Here is an 18,640-nt window from a genome sequence, read left to right as displayed (position 1 = left end):
TGTGAGGTATGGAGCACCCAGCTCTTAAATCCTTCCGCAGACGTTCTATGTTACACCTTGACACTTTACTGAGCAAATGAAACACCATGATGTCAACAGCTGGTGCTTCTTTCTCAATTCCGCGTTGAAATTACACGTCACTCCCACAAAGTGCGGGCTTTCACATACAAGCCATTTCCCCACCTATTCAAACTCACTTGAAATCGAGGCTTGCTCTGATTGGCTGAGTAAGAATTATTAAAAATAGGACATCTTGTAATAAATGGATGGTGAGATGTATCTTAAAAGAAAAATCATCCACATATTTCATAGAAGACAAATATATATTAATATGTAATGTCTCTATAGATATGTAAACTGTAAAATTTTAAATAAAAAATAAAGGCAAGAATTAAGCGCATGTGCACAAGTATCATGTAACATCGACGCTTCAGCGAACTTGTAGACAGTATTTTCTTAAGTGAAATAAAAAAAAGTTAAAATACGCGAAAACTATCAATTTCCGCCGTTAACGCTACAGAATAAAGTAGTCTTAGTTTGTTTTGTCAATGGTCAATGTGGAATATTAAACCAAAATTTTCCTTAAATGGCTGGACAACCCAGGCATTTGTCCTACAAATTTACCCTTTAATAATCCTTTTTGCTACTGACCGGTCTGTTAGCCGCTTGAATGGAAAGTCACGTCCCTGTTACACACTGTTGACAAGTACTGGGTATGTACTGGACTAACTCCAGAATGTATGTTACCCTGTGTGTGGTGGCTCACACCCAGTGCCGTCACAGCACCTGATTGTCCACTCAGACCTCACATACTACCTGCTTGCCTACCCAGACCTCACATACTACACCCGCTTGTCTAACCTAAAAAATTACACGCTTACCTTACCCCTACTATTAACCTAAATTAACATAATAACATAAGAACATAAGAAAATAAGGAGTCTGCAATAGGCCGGTTGGTCTGTGCATGGCAGCACCTGTCGAGAGTTACTACCACTCTCTATCATCCATGAATCTATCTAGCCTCCCTTTAAAACTCTACAGCGTTCCAGCACTTTGTGAACCAGTTCCTCCCTATCTCCCTCCTAAACCTAAACTTATCCAACTTAAATCCGTTGCTACGAGTCCTATCCTACTTTGATATTATTAGAACTTTATCTATATCGCCCTTATTGATTCTTTTCACCCACCTAAATACTTCTATCATATCTCCCCGCACTCTTCAACTTTCTAGGGAATGCAAGTTTAGTTTCTTTAACCTAACCAAACCTAACCTAAAGTAACAGTAACCTAACCTAACCTAAAGTAACAGTAACCTTACCTAACCTTACCTGATATTGTTTTAACAAACCCCTAACCTGAAACCAACCATCACGTCACTAAAAAAATAAATATTGTCGCTTGTTTTTTCGTAACAAGACCTCACAGCCTGACCTTACAGTATACACATAACGAGCACATATTAAAATATTGTTAAAATAATAAACAACTCCTGATTTATGTACTGTACAGCCCTGTAAATGTATTCAACGCATATTATATCATTATGTCTAAATCAAGTGTAAGTCTGTATATTTTCAGCCACCGGCTGCAACTCTATTAATAAACCGTTTATTATTATTATCATTATTATTATGTCTTTTACAACGCCCACAGATTACAATACCCTCACTGGCTTCGGGTACCAAGGTGTACTTACGCTTGGCTGTAGAGGTGAGTGTTGTAGTCACTGTAGGTGTAGAAACCGTGTAGTCGTAACGAGCAGGTGTTGAAGTGACTGAGGTGTGTTGCTGTAGGCTGGTGGCGGCAGGCAAGCTTATCAGTACCTCATTTCTGCTTTCATTTCTGATAACGTAGGGAGGCCGCATCTGGCTATAGTATCTTAAATTATAATGCAGGAAGCTTATCACTTACCCGATAACACGATATCCACCCTCTGCCACCAATACTGACACCACTCCTGCAACCATCATCATTACCACCCCTCTGCCACCATTACTGACACCACTCCTGCAACCATCATCATTACCACCCCTCTGCCACCAATACTGACACCACTCCTGCAACCATCATCATCATTACCACCTCTCTGCCACCATTACTGACACCACTCCTGCAACCATAATCATCATTACCACCTCTCTGCTACCATTTCTGACACCACTCCTGCAACCATCATCATCATTACCACCTCTCTGCTACCATTACTGACACCACTCCTGCAACCATCATCATCATTACCACCTCTCTGCTACCATTACTGACACCACTCCTGCAACCATCATCATCATCATCATTACCATTCTCTGCCACCACCATCTCTTTACTCCTCCCTAGTCCCTACCACCGCTACCATTACTGCCACCTCTTGCCATCACGATTATTTCCACCCCTACCACCACTTTTACCACTCTCTACCACCACTGAAATCACAAGCCACTACCACCCCCTGCCGCCACCATAACCCAAAGTCACTACCACCACTATCACTTCTGGCACCTCCTGCTGTAGTGTAGTCCAGCTCATAAGACCTACCCTGGACTGTTCAGAGTAGGTCTTATAAGCCCATATTCACAAGTGACACAGACATTGGAGTTGAGGTCGAGTCTGCTAGTAGTTTGTATGCTATTTACTTTATCCTCTTCGCTTCCGGTCAGCTTATTGGGTCGAGAAATTAGAATTTACAATTTTCTGTACCGGTAGTTTCTTTAACGTGAGGCTGTGATCTCGGGCCGACTTTCCCCTTACTACAGATATGTGCATTTGACTGAGTAAAGCTTCTTGAGTTACTTATAAACTGCTATTAAAGCGGCCTTTGGTCTTCGATAGTATGAACTAAGCAACCGTTGACATTCTAATCAAAGTGAGGTGTATCATTGCCGGAGTTCAGTGAAATTATGGATCCATAAAATTATGCATCAAACTGCATAAATTCAAGACTATAAAATTTCATAGCTTAGTCATGAAGTTAAGTAGCAATGAAATTATGCAGTTTGGTTAGGATGTTTTGGTAGATATAACTGATATACTTAATTTCTAGAACAAACTTCAGTATGTAGGCTACATTATTTTACTTATGGTTAAAGCCGTTTTTTAAATATCAAATGGCTTTTATGGTTGTATTTCTTGCTTGTACGCAGTGTGTAATAACAGTAAAAAGTATTTAATAGATACGGTCATATGATGAACACACTGTGAGGCAGTAGCGGGTGTTTGTTCTCAAGCCTGATAAGCAACGAAAAGAAAAAAACATTGATAGGCTGTGTGTACGAGTATATCTCTTGCTGACAGTCGCATTGTGTGTGTGTGTGTGTGTGTGTGTGTGTGTGTTAAATAGGGACAATAACTCATACCCCTGCAAGGTCGTCAAGTTAGATTATGTTAGGAATGAAACTTTATTTATATGCATTATAATTATATGCATGATCTTATTCAGGGAAATTGAGAACCTCACAAATTGCGAAGAGCTACAGTTAGTTTAAGTCTAAAAAAATTATTGACAAAGCTTGTAGTACAGTTTGTCTATTCTGAGTAATTTAGTCAGGTCTTGACACTGAGGGTGGTATCACTTCTCACTGCCACGCAGGACAGAAGAGCTACAGAAACATCTCTTTGAGCTTCATGAATGGTCGACGAAATGGCAGCTAATGTTACGAAGTGTAAGGGAATGCATCTACGTACCAACAGTAAGGAGGCGTATCACATGTCCCAGCGGGACGAAAAAACTGCATTAATAGAGAAAAGGACCTGAGTTTGTTTGTTAACAATGAACTGAAGTTCTCGGGTCATTGTGGGAAGAAGGTGAATCAAGCAACTAAACTAGTAGGTCTTATAAGAAGGTCATTCAGATATCTTGACGGTCCGTCCCTCGCAAGACTTAGGTCCCCCGTAACACTCTTCAAAGAGTAACGTGCTTCCCCGTCTGGAGTACTGTCTGGTCCCCGAGATACACTAGAGACTGTCAGTTGATTGAAAATATCCAAAGGAGGGCCACCAGACTGTCTCCTGCACTACGGCACCTCAGCTACTCAGAGAGATTAGAACGCCTGTAACTGCCTAGCTTATACTACAGACGGGCAAGGGGTGACCTAATTAAAGTGTATAAACATCCCAGAGATCACTACTCAGTCGAGTGTACTGTACATACCTGGAGCTGGCGGACGCCCGTCCCACAAGGGGTCACACCTCAAGGCGGGTCCGACTAATTACCCAAATGTACCTAAATGTAGCCGCAATGAAGTCAAATGATGGTCCTACATGAATAAATCGGACTGCCAATCACTTCTCGACTGGTGTTTGGTGTCACGAAGTCACAAAAAATTGGTAAACTTAATTTGATCTGAGTTAATAGATCGAGTGCATGTACCTAACCTAACCTAACCTGACCTAACCCAACACAACACAACTCAGATTAAATTAAGTTTACCAATTTTTTGTGACTTTATGACACCAAATAATAATCGAGAAGTGATTCACAGCCCGATTTACGCTTGTAGGACCATCATTTGACTTCATTGTGGCTACATTTGGTTAATTACTCGCTCCCTCGGTACATGCACGCGATCTATTAACTCAGATTAAAGTAAGTTTTCCAATTTTTTTGTGACTTTGTGACACCAAATACTAGTCGAGAAGTGATTAGCAGTCCGATTAATTCATGTAGGACCATTATTTGACTTCATTGCTGCTACATTTTGCTACATTTGGGTACATTTGGGTAATTAGTCGGACCGCCTCAAGGCTGAAGAAGCCGAAAGTCCAGAAAACTGTGAGAATTGTGAACTCTTGGAACATTCTGCCTGGAGAGTCTTGTGACGGCACTGAGTGTATTTATTTATTTTATTTTTTTAATAATTTTCCCAGCGAGGGGGCCCGAGAAAGCTCTTTCAAGACCAGACTTGTCCAGATACATTCAGGAACCAGTGCATTACAAAGACGTGACCGACCGTCCAAGCGGCTAACGAGCCGATCAGTGGCGAAGAAGATAATAGTAAAAAAAAAAAAGTCTATGGCACGTCAGATTAAAAAAGAATGTATAAAAGTTATCTCTATTTGTGTAAAACACACACACAGTATATATACACACACTATACTGTATAATATATATATTATAGTGTGTGTAAATAATAAGATATTCTGTCTCGGGTGTCACTTGTGTTTCAGTGACGCCAAACGGTCGTCTCTTGTCCTATTGTTTTGGTATTGGTTTCGACAGACACACGTCCTCGCCATGATTTTTTTTTGAATCAGAAGCACATAAATGAAATCCAGGATGGTAGGCAAGGGCAGCTATCTCAATTTCTTGGATCTGCCAGAAATAGTGGTGGAGAAGACCCTCAGTTACCTCGCCTATGAAGAACTTTCCCACCTGCGAATAGTAAGTTCTTTACTGCAGATTTTAGTTATTGTAAAACCTGATTTACGCAACAGGGTGACCTTAGTTTATTGCTGTTTATTGTAAAAGTTAAGATAGTTTAGAGGTAAATATTCCAGCAACGTAGGTTTTTGTTAATGTTTCACTTTAATTTTCTTAATACAGTTCAGCTGAATTAGAAGAAATGTATAGTTAGAATAATCTAGATACAATCTACACTTACCAGTGATTTCCATGGCTGGAAATCATGTATTACTTCCAGAAGGAGTATGTACTCAGGAAAACCTAACTGGGCAGCTCCAATAAACCATATGTGACAAACGAACCACCCAGATTTACCTTTGTTTTCTGATGTTTTTGGCAGTGGTTATTTAACCTATCACGGACCTTTACCCACTTCCACTATTTGTCCAGCATTTGTTCTGATTGATCATGGCTGAGTTAGCTAATACTTAAGATGCGAGACTCCTGAGGAGGAGGAACTTTAGGCACCTTTGGGTTTTCCCTTTTTAGAGAATATTTTTTGCATGAAACATAAATACAAAATATATATAAAAGTGTCAGAAATGATGATAAACTTCAAGATTTACTTTTGAGAAGGTAAATTTGCATTGTCGCACCGTTCACTTTTAGCAAGTAAAAAATATATTTTTCTAGTGTATTTGTGTGTATTTAGACCAAATATGACCTTCATTTTTGGCGGAAATTTGCCGTTTTTTTGCGATTTTTTTTTTCGTTTGACGTTTTCCAAAAAAAAAGTGGCTAAGCGACTAAAAAATACACAAAAAAAACACTAGAAAAACCTAACCTAACTTAACCTAACTTAACTGACTCTCACCATATGATGCAATCACCTATTTCTTACCTTATTGGCCTGGTTCTTGTTCGTCGTTGGATTCTGGGATTCTTACACAACACCACATATGTTGGTCTTTGCAATATTTACATTCCGTCTTGCTCTTAGTACACTTTACTGAGGTTGGAAGAACACCATGCGATCGAAAAAATACTATAGTTTCTACGTTTTTTTCCAAAAACTCGCAATCAGCTCCATATACTTTAAGTGACATCCATCGCAGACTTCCATGGTCGGAACTGAACTTGAATTTCAAAATATGAGAGACCCAAAATAAAACTCGATTTTGATTGTGCCAAATATACTCTAAATTAAACCCAAAATCATTTTAATTGGTTCTAAAAGCAAAAACGTTTTTGATTAGCCGCGTGACGTTTGCGGGTACGCATGCGCGTAATGATTTATGAAGGAGATGCAAGAGACATGCAGGGTTGGGAGAGAGGCAGACGATAATGGCGGGAGGTGAATGGAAGAAAATAGACTTTTTGGGGGAAAAGCTATCTCAGTTATTATACATTTCCGCCGGTAATGTAATAGATGAAAATTATCTTATAATTAGACGTCTTATTCGAATATGATAATAGATTAGTGGTAGGAATGAACGGTGTGTAACGCAATACAGGTTGTACCTCTCTAGTCCGGCATTCTGTGGTCCGGAAACTCCCGTGGTCCGGAATGACTTTAGTTTGTCCAATAGGTAGATAGGCAGCTCTTTTTTTTTTTTTACTTATCTGAATTATTATTATTATTACAGGAGTATTAAATTTTTGCCCTCAGGCCCCAATGTGGGTCAGTGACCTATGCCCGGGTGGGCTAATCCCCTAAAAAAAAAAAACAAAGCCGGGGAAATTAAGGTTTGTTTACATCCGGCAGTTCGGCTGCTCTCTCTCTCTCTGCTTGTCTATACAGAGTACAACATTTAACCCTTCAATATATATGAGCAGTAAATAAGTGTTGCTTTCATATTCTTATGTAGAGTAATGACGATATGTTTTCACATGTGCGCACTTACATACGCGCAGCCTCACTGTTTTTTAACCTTAAAGGTTAGCTACTTATATTGTTCCATTTATTAATATTAAATAACATTACAGGTACTTCAAACAACCATATTAATTTTTTTACATTAATTTTACTACAGCTAAAATCAGGGTCTTATTTTCTTCAGTTTTATATGTAGAACCAATCAGTCACTGGTTTTGTAAGCTTTAACATAAACAATGCCGGCAGCCGTCTCGTCTCCTCTAATATTCCACGTATTATTAATAAATTGTATTGTTAATTTTGCACACACAAACAATAATTCAATAAAAACAAATTCAGAAACATTAATTAAAATATATATGAACAGTAAATAAGTGTTGCTTTCATATTCTTATTTAAAGTAATGACGATATGTTTCCACGTGTGCGCATGCGCACTTGCATACGCGATCTCTCTTTTTTCTTTACCATTATCGTTAGCTACTTTTATTGTTCCATTTATTAACATTAAATAACATTACTTAAAACAACCATATTAATTTTACTACAGCTACAGCCAAGGTCTTATTTTCTTCAGTTTTATATGTAGAACCAATCAGTCACTGGTTTTGTAATCAACATAAACAGTGCTGTGTCATTTCCTCGTGTGTTTTAATATTCTACGTATTATTAATGAATTGTATTGCTCATTTTGCACACATAAACATTAATTCATTAAAAAAGACATTCAGTAATAAACAATAATGAATCTTTTGTACATAAGAGAAATGACGCTGTTTACACGATTATGCACGTCGTCTGCATGTTGGCGGGCCGTTCAAACCCGTCGAAATTCAAGTTTCCGCCGTCAAAATTTTTATTTATTTATTTTTTTATGTGTTCCAATAAAATACGTTAAGAATTAAAAACTCGCGAAATTTGAGAAGCTACTATACGACATTTAACCCTTCAATATGTCTTCAAAGAGACCATGAAGCAGAGAAAGTGGTGCTAGTGCTTCCAAGCATAAGCACAAGTCACTATCTATCCAGGAAAAGGGTGAATTTCCATGATCCGGCAATTTCCATGGTCCGGCACCGGTCAGGTCCCGAGGTTGCCGGGCTAGAGGGGTACAACCTGTAATACCTTTGAGAAATTTCTTTACTGAAAGAAAAATGTGAAACCAAAGGTAAAATGAAAGGTAAACAAGTATCAGAACTGAAATAAAACATTTTTAGACTGTCATCATAGACTGTCATCATTCATCAAAGCTTTATGTAATTGGCCTCTGTACTTAGTCACTGATAATAGCTACTATTTATGGCTTCATAATTCAGTGCAGCTGATACCTAGTCACAGTTGTGAATATTCTGTATCTGATTTCTTCATTGCTGTTGCTGATATATTAATGTTCTTATTAGTGGATAGAGGGACTCAAACTCTCCCCCCTTTTTGCAGGTTTGTAAAAGATTTAATCAAATGAATCAGATGCTCCTTAACAAGGGGTTCAGGAGGGTGGAGAGATACCAAGCCAAGTGCCTTAAGGAGGTAAGCAAATACCGGTATTACAGGTGGTGTGGTGTTGTACTGACTGTTTATCTTCATTGCTATTAAAATGTGCTTTGTTATTCTGGGAACTTTACATATGCTTACACTTGAGCTTGTTTCTGTTAATATTAACTCCTTTAGGTGTAGATGAGTAAAAGATATATGAAGACAGTGTGTAGTGTAGTGTAAAAACCTTTGGGACTGCTTTGAAAAATTAGACTTGATGACTTAATATATTCCCTGAGAGATGAGTGTTAATCCATAACTACCACTGTATCAGCAATGTTTTATATGTGTATGTACTCAATTAGCCCTACACTCATCACTACCACCTGTACTGGTCAGGGTGATAAAATAGGGAGTACTACATAGAAAATATTACAAAAATATCATCAAAATAGAGTCAGTTTAAGATGTTGTGTATGGAATATAAGAGCAGGAGTGAGTGTGAGGCATCCCTAGACGTGAGCTGTATTTGGGGTAAATATGCAACAAATGTATACTGTACTGTACAGTGGATCACTCGGTGGACCAAGCCAACAATTTTATAAAGCACAATTTTCTGGTACTGTATTTTCTTATTGGTAGAATCTGACTGACTGATTAAGTAGAAGAGACAAATTTTGTGATTTAAATTATTTTTATTTTTCTCCCACAAGAAATAATGAGCTATATAGGGTCTGCTTTATCTAGACTTCCAACCTGGTTAGGATTATCTTGTTCAACTTACACAAGTCTGAGTTAGAAGGGTCTTTCTACACATGGGGTTTGGTTAGGGCTTTATTTTCAACGTCCCCTTACCCTGTTTTTCCCATGAGGTATTAAGTTTGCCCACCACAGATTCACTCAACACGGTATTATTCAAGAACGTATCCCCTGCATTGGACAAGACTCTCCGATACACAGTTAAAGCAAAGTGACATATCCAGGATACAGCAATGATGGCTGGAAGTCGACCCAGGAGATGAAGGTGTTAACTCTTCATTCCACCACAAAGTTAGCTTTTCCATCTCGTCATACTGTACAGTATTACCACACATGTCCTCTACTCTCTGGTGGATGGTCTTGCCTTGTGTTGCTTTCCATACAGTATTTTCTTCTCACTTAACTCCTATTGTTACTCACATTTCATCGCAGTTTTTCCGTTCATCTTGATTCTGTGCTCGAATGCAACCATTTTATTCCATCGTTGCTCATGATCTCCATCTCCCCATTAGGTTCTTTGGCACTCTCTTTTTCTACCTCTGCTGGGATACCACATGGTGACCCTTTTTGTACAGTACACAGTGTCTTTACATACAAACTGAGATTTGACAACATTTCCCATCTTAATGTATCATTTATTCCCTCGTTCTCACATCTACCACTTCACAAGGTGTCGGTGCCATCTGCTTCATTCCCTCTCCATGTAGCTATATCAGTTTATTAGTTTAGTCTCTCTGAGAAGAGTCTTCACCAGGCACAAACTTCTCTTCACACAAGTTTAAATCTGGTTCTCCTCATCCTACTACAGTATACGGTCAAGGAATCAAATGATCATCATTGGGGTCATTATATTCTCAGTCTTGTTATACATAGCAGTGACCTAACATGGTAGACCTATGAAGACTTATTTTGTAGAATGTTACCATAATACAGTACATTTAACCCTTTTTTTATTCTTGCAGATAAGAATGTGTTATTGTTTAGCATTATTTATCTGAATATCAGTTCACTTGTCCTTTAGTCCAGTGAAGGCTATAGCACCCATCTCATGTCTTAAATTTTTTACAGGTAAAGAGCCAATTACCTCGCCGAGAGTCTGAGCGTCGGAACCATCCCCTCTCCCGCCACTGTGACATTCTGACTGCCATCGAGACAAGGTTGTCACTGCTCAATATGACCTTCAATAAATATATTGACTGTCACATGTGTTGCTTCATCCCAGGAAAGGTGGGTTCAAGGATATCAAGGTACAGTACAGTACATTATAAGGTCATAAGTAATTCTGTTTTTAAATATACTGTACTTGATTAGTATGGGTTGGAAATCAGACAAACCATCACCAAGAATTACCTTGTTACAGGTCATAGATGAAATATATCGAGTGTTGCGTTTCATCCAGTCCAACAAGACGTTACCTCGGACGACTGAAATACTGACAGAACTCCGGGACATATCCAGTATGGCGATGGAACACTTCGAGGAGAAGATTATTGGCCCCCTTAAGCTCACACCATTGACGCCATCCTCCCCGCGCTTCTCACTGTCCACGCCATACTCCTCATTCTCCCCTCTCTCATGTAAGTATCATTAATTTTTAGTTTATCTGGCCTGAAGAGCCTATGAACTTATAGCTTTTCACAGCATCTATTTGTCTTTTCTTCTGTCGGTACATACTTGGGTGATAGATAAATAGCTTTGGGTTATTTAATTTCCCTTGTATTTTATGAAGTGTAGGTTAATTTTAAGTTTGGTGTATAGCTGGTGCAAATGGCTTCACTACACTGTAGGTTCTTTGGTAAGCTTGTGTTGTATTTATTTACAGAGCCTTTTTATTTGACAACATTTTTACCTAATCTCTAACAAGACATTGAGTCTCTGGATTCTGGTGACTTAGGATTTCCAGAAAGGTTCAGGATAAAGCAAGAACAGTATAAACCTTCCAGACCTGGTTAATACAACAGGTCAATGCTCATAGTGGGTGTTTGACTGTGCAATCCTGGAACTTTGTAGCACTATATCTTTCATCATGTTTGGCTGACTTAGTATTATGAGAGCCACCTGGGTTAGGGGAGATAGCCAGGTATGGAAGATGAATACTGTACTGAGATCCCTCTACCTGATGGAGCCCAGAGTCAGGTAGCTCAGAGACTCCATTTTTCTTGGATTTTTGTGACTTGAACTAGTTCGGGCGAGGAAACAGGCGGATCAAGTCGGATTTACTCGAGTTCGAGATTGTAGACACTAGTCCTAGTTTGTTGATTGCTTCCCCTCATTCAGGACTGATAGTGCTGAGTGGAAGGGAAGGGTGATTGACATATCCAGAGGAACATAACACCGTATGATAAATAGCTTTAAAGTGTGACAACTATCACAAAGTGAGATTTCAGCATTGATCTTCCATATTCAAACCTTCTCATCATTAATGGTCTTCATATTCTTGTGACATCTTAAGTTTATAAAAATTATCCCAAATATCATAAAGGGAATTCCCCCATTTTATTATTTGTTGCGTGTATCAGTATTTTGTCCATATCTCCACAATGAAAGTCTACCAATTTTTCTGTGAGGGGATCTTCGGCAGGTCTTCTTGTTCACATGAAAACTAATTAACTGATGATGTATATGACAGCATCACCTACGTCAAGCACAGCTGGTTCATCCCTCAACAAATCCCTCGCGACACCATCATCATCAACAGAAGACTCCCCTCATCTTTTTGCCTCCTACAAGAACACTATCAGCACTCTCAAGAAGGAAGTTTCTGATATGAAGTCTAAGGTATTGTTTATTTTATGTTATCTCTCTTTTTTAGTGTTTGGTTATTATAAAATATTCCCTTATGTAATGGGTTGCGTTGGGCCTCCCGCACAACCCATCCCAAATGTTGTTTAGGTAGAGATAAGGTACCCGGCCAGCCCATAGGGGTCATTTCACGCCTCAAAACCACATTTTAGTCAGTGGGCTTTAGACCTTGGGTGAGAGGAGACCTCCTGCTCCGCGGATTTAGAACAGGGGCCATACAGTCCTACCAGTGCTACGAGCCCGTGTGTGCAAATTCCCGAGATTGTTGTCAAGTCCAGCGAAAAGTTAACGCACCCTGTAAAGGAAGTGATCACTGGTGAGGGCCTGTTTGCTACAAGAGCACTCCAGGCCGGCCTAACAGACCTAACGATTAAGTCTCCAGGTTGACAAACTCTCCCTTATAACTTATGGTACTGTGGCGCAAATGTGAGTGACTGACCTATCCATGCAAATTATAAGTCCAGTGTATGGAATTGTGCCAAATAAACGTAAGTGCAATTATCTGCCCGTATCTGTGACCCCTCTATTATTATTATTATTAAAGGTAATGACTGACTGGTTATGACAAAGTATAACCAATAACTTAGATGGATGTTGGAAGTTCATGGAATTCATTAAATCATCATTTATCAAGTACACAATGCATTGAATGCTGGAAGCAGAGTGAAATTCTACGTAGTGATACACCATAATCTCCTGGGTGAGTAATCAGCGTGAAGGTATCTGAGTTCTACGGTAAGAAAACCACTTTCCTGCATTTAAAACCTAACACCTTATAACCACTATAATACCCAAGGAATGATTAATCAGCATATATCTAGTTATTTTAATATATACAAGTACACATTAGAATATACTTGACAATTTTATGAAAAAAAACATTTTTGTTTTTTCAAGATTAATGGTGAAAAAGTGGAGCAGGATTTCTCGTGCCAGCCTTTGTGATAGAGGGAAAGGAAAGACAGTTAACTTGTACATTTTTTTTTGTTGTTGAAGGATAATTATGGTCAGTGAACACAATACAGTACAGTGAAACTTCCTTTTAATGAACTATAGGGAAGGGAAAGCCCATTATATTAAGGGTCCATTAGATGTGAAACTTCCATTTAATGAACTATATAGAGATGAAAGTCTTATATCGAGGTTCCATTAGGTGTGACCTCCCCATTTAAGAGTTTATATGATGAAAGAAGTCCGTTATATGGAGGTCTCACTGTGGTAGTCATTTGGAGATCGTTAATACCAATATGGAGAATTGCAGTTGGTAAATGGTATCATATCAATGTGCGTGTCTTGCAGTTTAACGAGATGCGGAGGAAGGTAAGCGAGCAGGAGCGGGTGGCCCTGGAGCAGAACCGTATCTTGTCAGAGCAGACGGTCAAACTCACTAGCCAAGAAGGAAAACTCACAGAGGTTTGTTTGACCTGTTCATCTGTTTTGACCTGTTTGCACCTGTTCATACCATTCATCCCTTCCATTCAAGTTTGGTAGTAGGATGATACCCAGAGAAATATCCATAATAGAGTACCAAGGTTAGGTTAGGTTTCTATCTTATACATTTTGGATTTTCTAATTTAATTATGAAGAAGTTTAATTAATTCTTGCTGGGGTGGGGGATGTGTGCCTCATAAACACAACCACAGGATTGATCACAGGTATTTGGTTCATAGCTGTAAGGATTCATAGTATATTATCATGTTCGTGGAAGTAAGAGTAAAGATGAGATTTCTTTCACACAATCAAACAGCATCTTTTTTTTTCTTTTTTTTTAGGTGAATCGCAAACTCCTGGAACAAGAGCAGCGTTTTAGTGAAGTTCTGGCTGATATGGCACGCATGAAAGAGGATTCTAATGGTGGTTCAAGTAGCAGCAGCAGCAGCAGCAGTAGCAACAGCAACAACAATAACAACAAAACTGATGGAAATTGGCCACGAGAGGAGAAGAACCAACAGTTTTATGGCTCGCCTAATATTGCAGCTCCTACCATTGGCTCCACTGTCTTTGTAGCAGCTAATATGGTAATTGGTTTTTGACACACCTAGTCTTGTTCTTCCTGTCATTGGCTATACTTTCCTTGTAACAGTTAACATAGTGACTGGGAAAACATAAATTAAAGAAAAGAGCTGCTAAGGTGTTGTGGTCATATATAGAGAATGGGAAATGAAAGGTGGATAAAACAAGTTGGTAATAAAGAGGTGTATAGCATGAGAGATAAGAAGACTATGGAGATAGAAAGATTAGATGAAAAATGCATGAGAAGTAAAGGCAAGGAATATGGAAGAAAACGTAGCAGAATATGTGGATGACAGGAGAGCACGGCATCAAATGACTTCAAGGCTGTTCCAGCATTAAGAGTAAAGGGATTATTGGTATTGTTGGTTGTAAGGAGTACATGTGCACCTGGGAATGAGAAGAAAAGGAACTCTGGGAAGACTTATAGTTGTGAGAGAAAGGAAGTATTGATGGGAGATTTAACCCTCTGGCTGCGGGAGGTTACTCTAAGCTGAATAAAATAGTCTGACGGTGGCCAGAATAAAATGGCAAGTGCAGGAATTGCAGCGAAAGGGTTAAAGTCAGGAGTTGGTGATGAGGAATTGGAGGTGATTGTGGAGAAATATGGAGAGTACCTGGAATGAAAGGAAAAGGAGAGACACAAATAGATATGTGTGTTGAGAGGTTCAGTACAGGGAGTACACAGTTTATAAGGGAAAAAACATAACTATTGTGAACTTAGAGGCAACGTAATGGAGAAGACTTGAGATTATTTTACTAGGAAAATTGTGCAATGCAGTGTGGCTGTCACTAAAATGAACCTAATTTAACCCACCCTAACCATCTGTGTGTACTGTACTTATACTGGAGAAATAAGAATATACAAAGGGGTTTCTACATCACTGTGCTCAGGATAGAGAGTAGACGAAAGTGATGAGTGTTAAGCAATACACAAAGGAAATTATGGCAGACAACTGGGTGGTGATGAAGTGTAATTGTAACCAGTAAAAGAAACCATCAATTGGAGAAATGTCATTCTCTTCACTTATCCTGTTATTAGTTCTCATATTACATGTGCCAGTTCTACAGTCTTATTTTTATTTTATTTATTCTCACAGATGCAGCCAAACTTGCTCCCGGTCAATTTAACTCCTGGTCAGCTATCATCGCCAGCATACCTTACACCACCAATGCAAGGTTACTCATCAGGAGGGATAGCACTCGGCATGTCTCCAGGTCATGCAGCATCATCCACCACCTCATATTCTACTTGTGTTATGAGCCAATCAAGTAGTTTAGGAACGAGCCCAGGTAGACAAATATCTTTTCCACAATCTCCATCATCGGTGCACGATCCTTCTTCGTCCACAACACAAGGTGAGGACAGCTCACCATCCACATCCCAGAATGTGTGTGAGGTGGCAGCCTCTAGTGGTAAGTCACATGGCAAGAAATATAAAAAGAGAAAATTATCTGAAGAAGAGGGATTTCAAGATACACCACAGGCTAAGTGGACCAAGATGTAAAGGTACAGTAGTACGATATTGTAGTTATGGTGTAAAGTATGTATATATCCATACAATCTGAATGAATAACAATTATTTTTACCAAATAGGATAGACAGACTATACTGTTTGTTGTAACAAACCATGTGGTATCATTGCATATACATACTGTATATGGCTTATGTCAACATTATCCAGTCTTAAATTTGTATTAATTATAAACTTATCAAAACTCTGAAAATACATCCATAACACTGTTTATGTCCCATAAGACAGCAACTCCAATGTTTGAAGTGTAGCTTTAGTTTAGGGACCCACCATGATGACACCATTGACAAGGTGTGTACACAAGATAACAAATATTACCCTACCAGTCCTCCTCCACCTGTGTATTGGTTAACCCACACCTGGGGGGTAATAGTCCATATTATTGTGCCATTAAAGGTACTTGCTTGATCTTCTTTTACTAATGCTGTATGTGTATTTGTCATTTTCTTATTCGGGTTTACATGGAGAACTGTCTTCAAACATATGCTTTTTTATATCACATATATGCGGTGTCTGGGTTTTTGCTTGGGTGTTGTGTTCAAGGAGAGCATAAACAGATTGGATACATGATACTTTTGCTGTATCTCTGAAGTGTAGTGATGTGTGAGTCTTTGCAGTGGGAAAACAAAGCATCAGATGAAACTTCCAACAAATTGGAAAATGTTTATCCTAGAAATATGAGATTTGCTACAAAGATATTACCAGTGGTGGTAGTACTGTAGTCCCATGAATTTGCTATTTAATTTAGGTCTATACTTTAGGTTCGAGAAGACTTTACACACTGTTGTCAAGATCAATGATTTTAACAAGAAGCTTCCAATCCAGGTTGTAGCAAAATAATATACTGTATATATTAGTACAGTACCATTAGACTGTAATTGTGAACATATGAGGTTTATATCATTATGAATTAAGAAAAGTCATAAGTACAGTATAAACAGGTACAGTAATACAAGTACTGTATTATGAAAAACCTTAACCATCAGATCTTGTAATGGTAAAGATCAACAAAAAAGTGATTTAGTTAAGAACAGTTGTCTCTCACTGTTGTGTTCTCATTGTCAATCAGGCTCGTGTTTTTTCTGGTAACCTCTTCATAATGTTATGGCTCGTGAGGTTATGATTTAATTTACAGTTTTATTTAGTGTGATGAGGTTTTGCATCGACATTTTCATCCATTGGCTGACTTTTGTAAACCTCATAACAGCATCTATTAGAAATATGTTCACAGTAAGATTTTTACAAATTAACATTGTGTACTGTATAACACACTAAATATTACTACAAATAATATATTGTACATGTAGTATAAACTATTTAGTAGAATATGACATGCTTAATATGCTCTGAGAATACCATTATGCATGACCGGTAAAGTTGTATCCAATGCTGTACTGTTGTCAGGAAATCCTTTATTGTTTTGGGTGATGAGGCTGGCCTTCACCCTCTGAGGTAAACCAAGGGGCAGCACTAGCGGTCACCTGCCCAGCATTTTTGTACGAGCAATTTTAATATTAATGTTTTTTATTAGATTCTTTTTATATACAGTGCATGGATTTGTTTGTAATTGAAGCTCTGTAATACGATAAATAAATAATTAAAAATGCTGTACTAGATGATTGTTGGGTGGGATCTGACTGTATTATTATTTACATGCTGTTTTTATAATTGTAAATTACTGTATTCCCCAATGATACTGAATAAAAAAAATGACTGCACCACCAGTGCAGCCATTGGAGTATTATAACTGTATAAAAATTATTACAGTACAGTACACACAATTACAGTACAGTTACAGTACAGTAGTTTGTTGAGCACCAATAACTATTTTTAACAAACTTACAGTATTCACACTTGAATTTTCTGGGAAAGTTCTGGCATGTATTTGAAGCCGTATGATGTAAAAATGATTTATGGAATTTTTATTTTATTTTTTTACAGTGAATGATGCATCCATTTTTTCACTAGAATGCTACAGTAACTATCCTGTATGACGTACCTAGGCCACCGTGCATCATCAGAATGTGAGAATATTATGGTCTGTAACTTGTAGACAGGATTCAGGTTGTGCATGCATGGGATTGTTGTTCTTTTAGCTTATTGTTGGGATTGCTGTTTGTGTTGACATTCATGTGTAGTAGCTCTGCTTTGTAGGAATATTTCATGAAGTTCATTACTTTTTGTTTAGTGTTCTTATGTAGTACAGTAAGTCCTCGCTTAACTTCGTGGTTTCGTTCCTGAAAATCGCGACGTTAACAGAAACAACGTTAAGTGGATCAATTTTCCCCATAAGAAATAGATACAATATGGGAGTTACGTTCCCCAGCCTCCCTTTGACCCATAAAATACATTACATATACAGCCACTCCTCGACTTACGACAACCCGGACATGCGACTGCCTCAGTCGTACCAAATATTTTTCAAATTATGTATTTTCGAGTCCCGACGTTAGTGATCGCGCTGTGTACTGACAAAATTTTTGTTTGTAATTCACTTTAAAATGGCTGGCAAGCTTAAAAGTTAGAGTTTTGTGGTGCTGAGAAGAAAAAGAGACACCCATTTTAGATTTTCTATGTATTATTTTCGCATTTTCGACTTGCGACCAATTCGACTTACAACCTGGATTTGGGTCCCTAACCCCGTCATAAGTCGGGGAGGAGCTGTACTTAAATTCAATGGAATTTTTATAGAAAATAGTATACTATATTATACATCCAGAAAGATAAATAAACTACCGGTAAATCATTTTGTATTGTACTCACTGATGGGCGGAGGTGGAGCGAGAGTGTGGTGGGTGGTGGAGAGGAGGAGGGTGGTGAGTCACTGAGACCCAGAGGGTGGCTCCTC

The 18,640-nt window shown here is 38.5% G+C and overlaps 1 protein-coding gene across 1 annotated transcript; it reads left to right on the top strand.

The window, feature by feature from the left end:
• Nucleotides 1-5,159: 5,159 nt before the first annotated feature.
• LOC121872872 (F-box only protein 28-like) lies at nucleotides 5,160-18,183 on the top strand. Its single transcript, XM_042375935.1, has 8 exons — nucleotides 5,160-5,377; nucleotides 8,651-8,740; nucleotides 10,514-10,672; nucleotides 10,806-11,022; nucleotides 12,075-12,223; nucleotides 13,547-13,660; nucleotides 14,020-14,265; nucleotides 15,358-18,183. Exons 1-8 carry the CDS (start codon nucleotides 5,261-5,263, stop codon nucleotides 15,763-15,765), a joined length of 1,500 nt encoding a protein of 499 aa, XP_042231869.1. The 5' UTR covers nucleotides 5,160-5,260; the 3' UTR covers nucleotides 15,766-18,183.
• The last annotated feature ends 457 nt before the right edge of the window (nucleotides 18,184-18,640 follow it).

Source organism: Homarus americanus, unplaced genomic scaffold (genome assembly GCF_018991925.1).
Source record: "Homarus americanus isolate GMGI-L3 unplaced genomic scaffold, GMGI_Hamer_2.0 scaffold11022, whole genome shotgun sequence".
NCBI classification, from domain to species: domain Eukaryota; kingdom Metazoa; phylum Arthropoda; class Malacostraca; order Decapoda; family Nephropidae; genus Homarus; species Homarus americanus.
The sequence above is the reverse complement of the archived record's forward strand: the minus strand, read 5'-3'. Positions and strand labels throughout refer to the sequence as shown.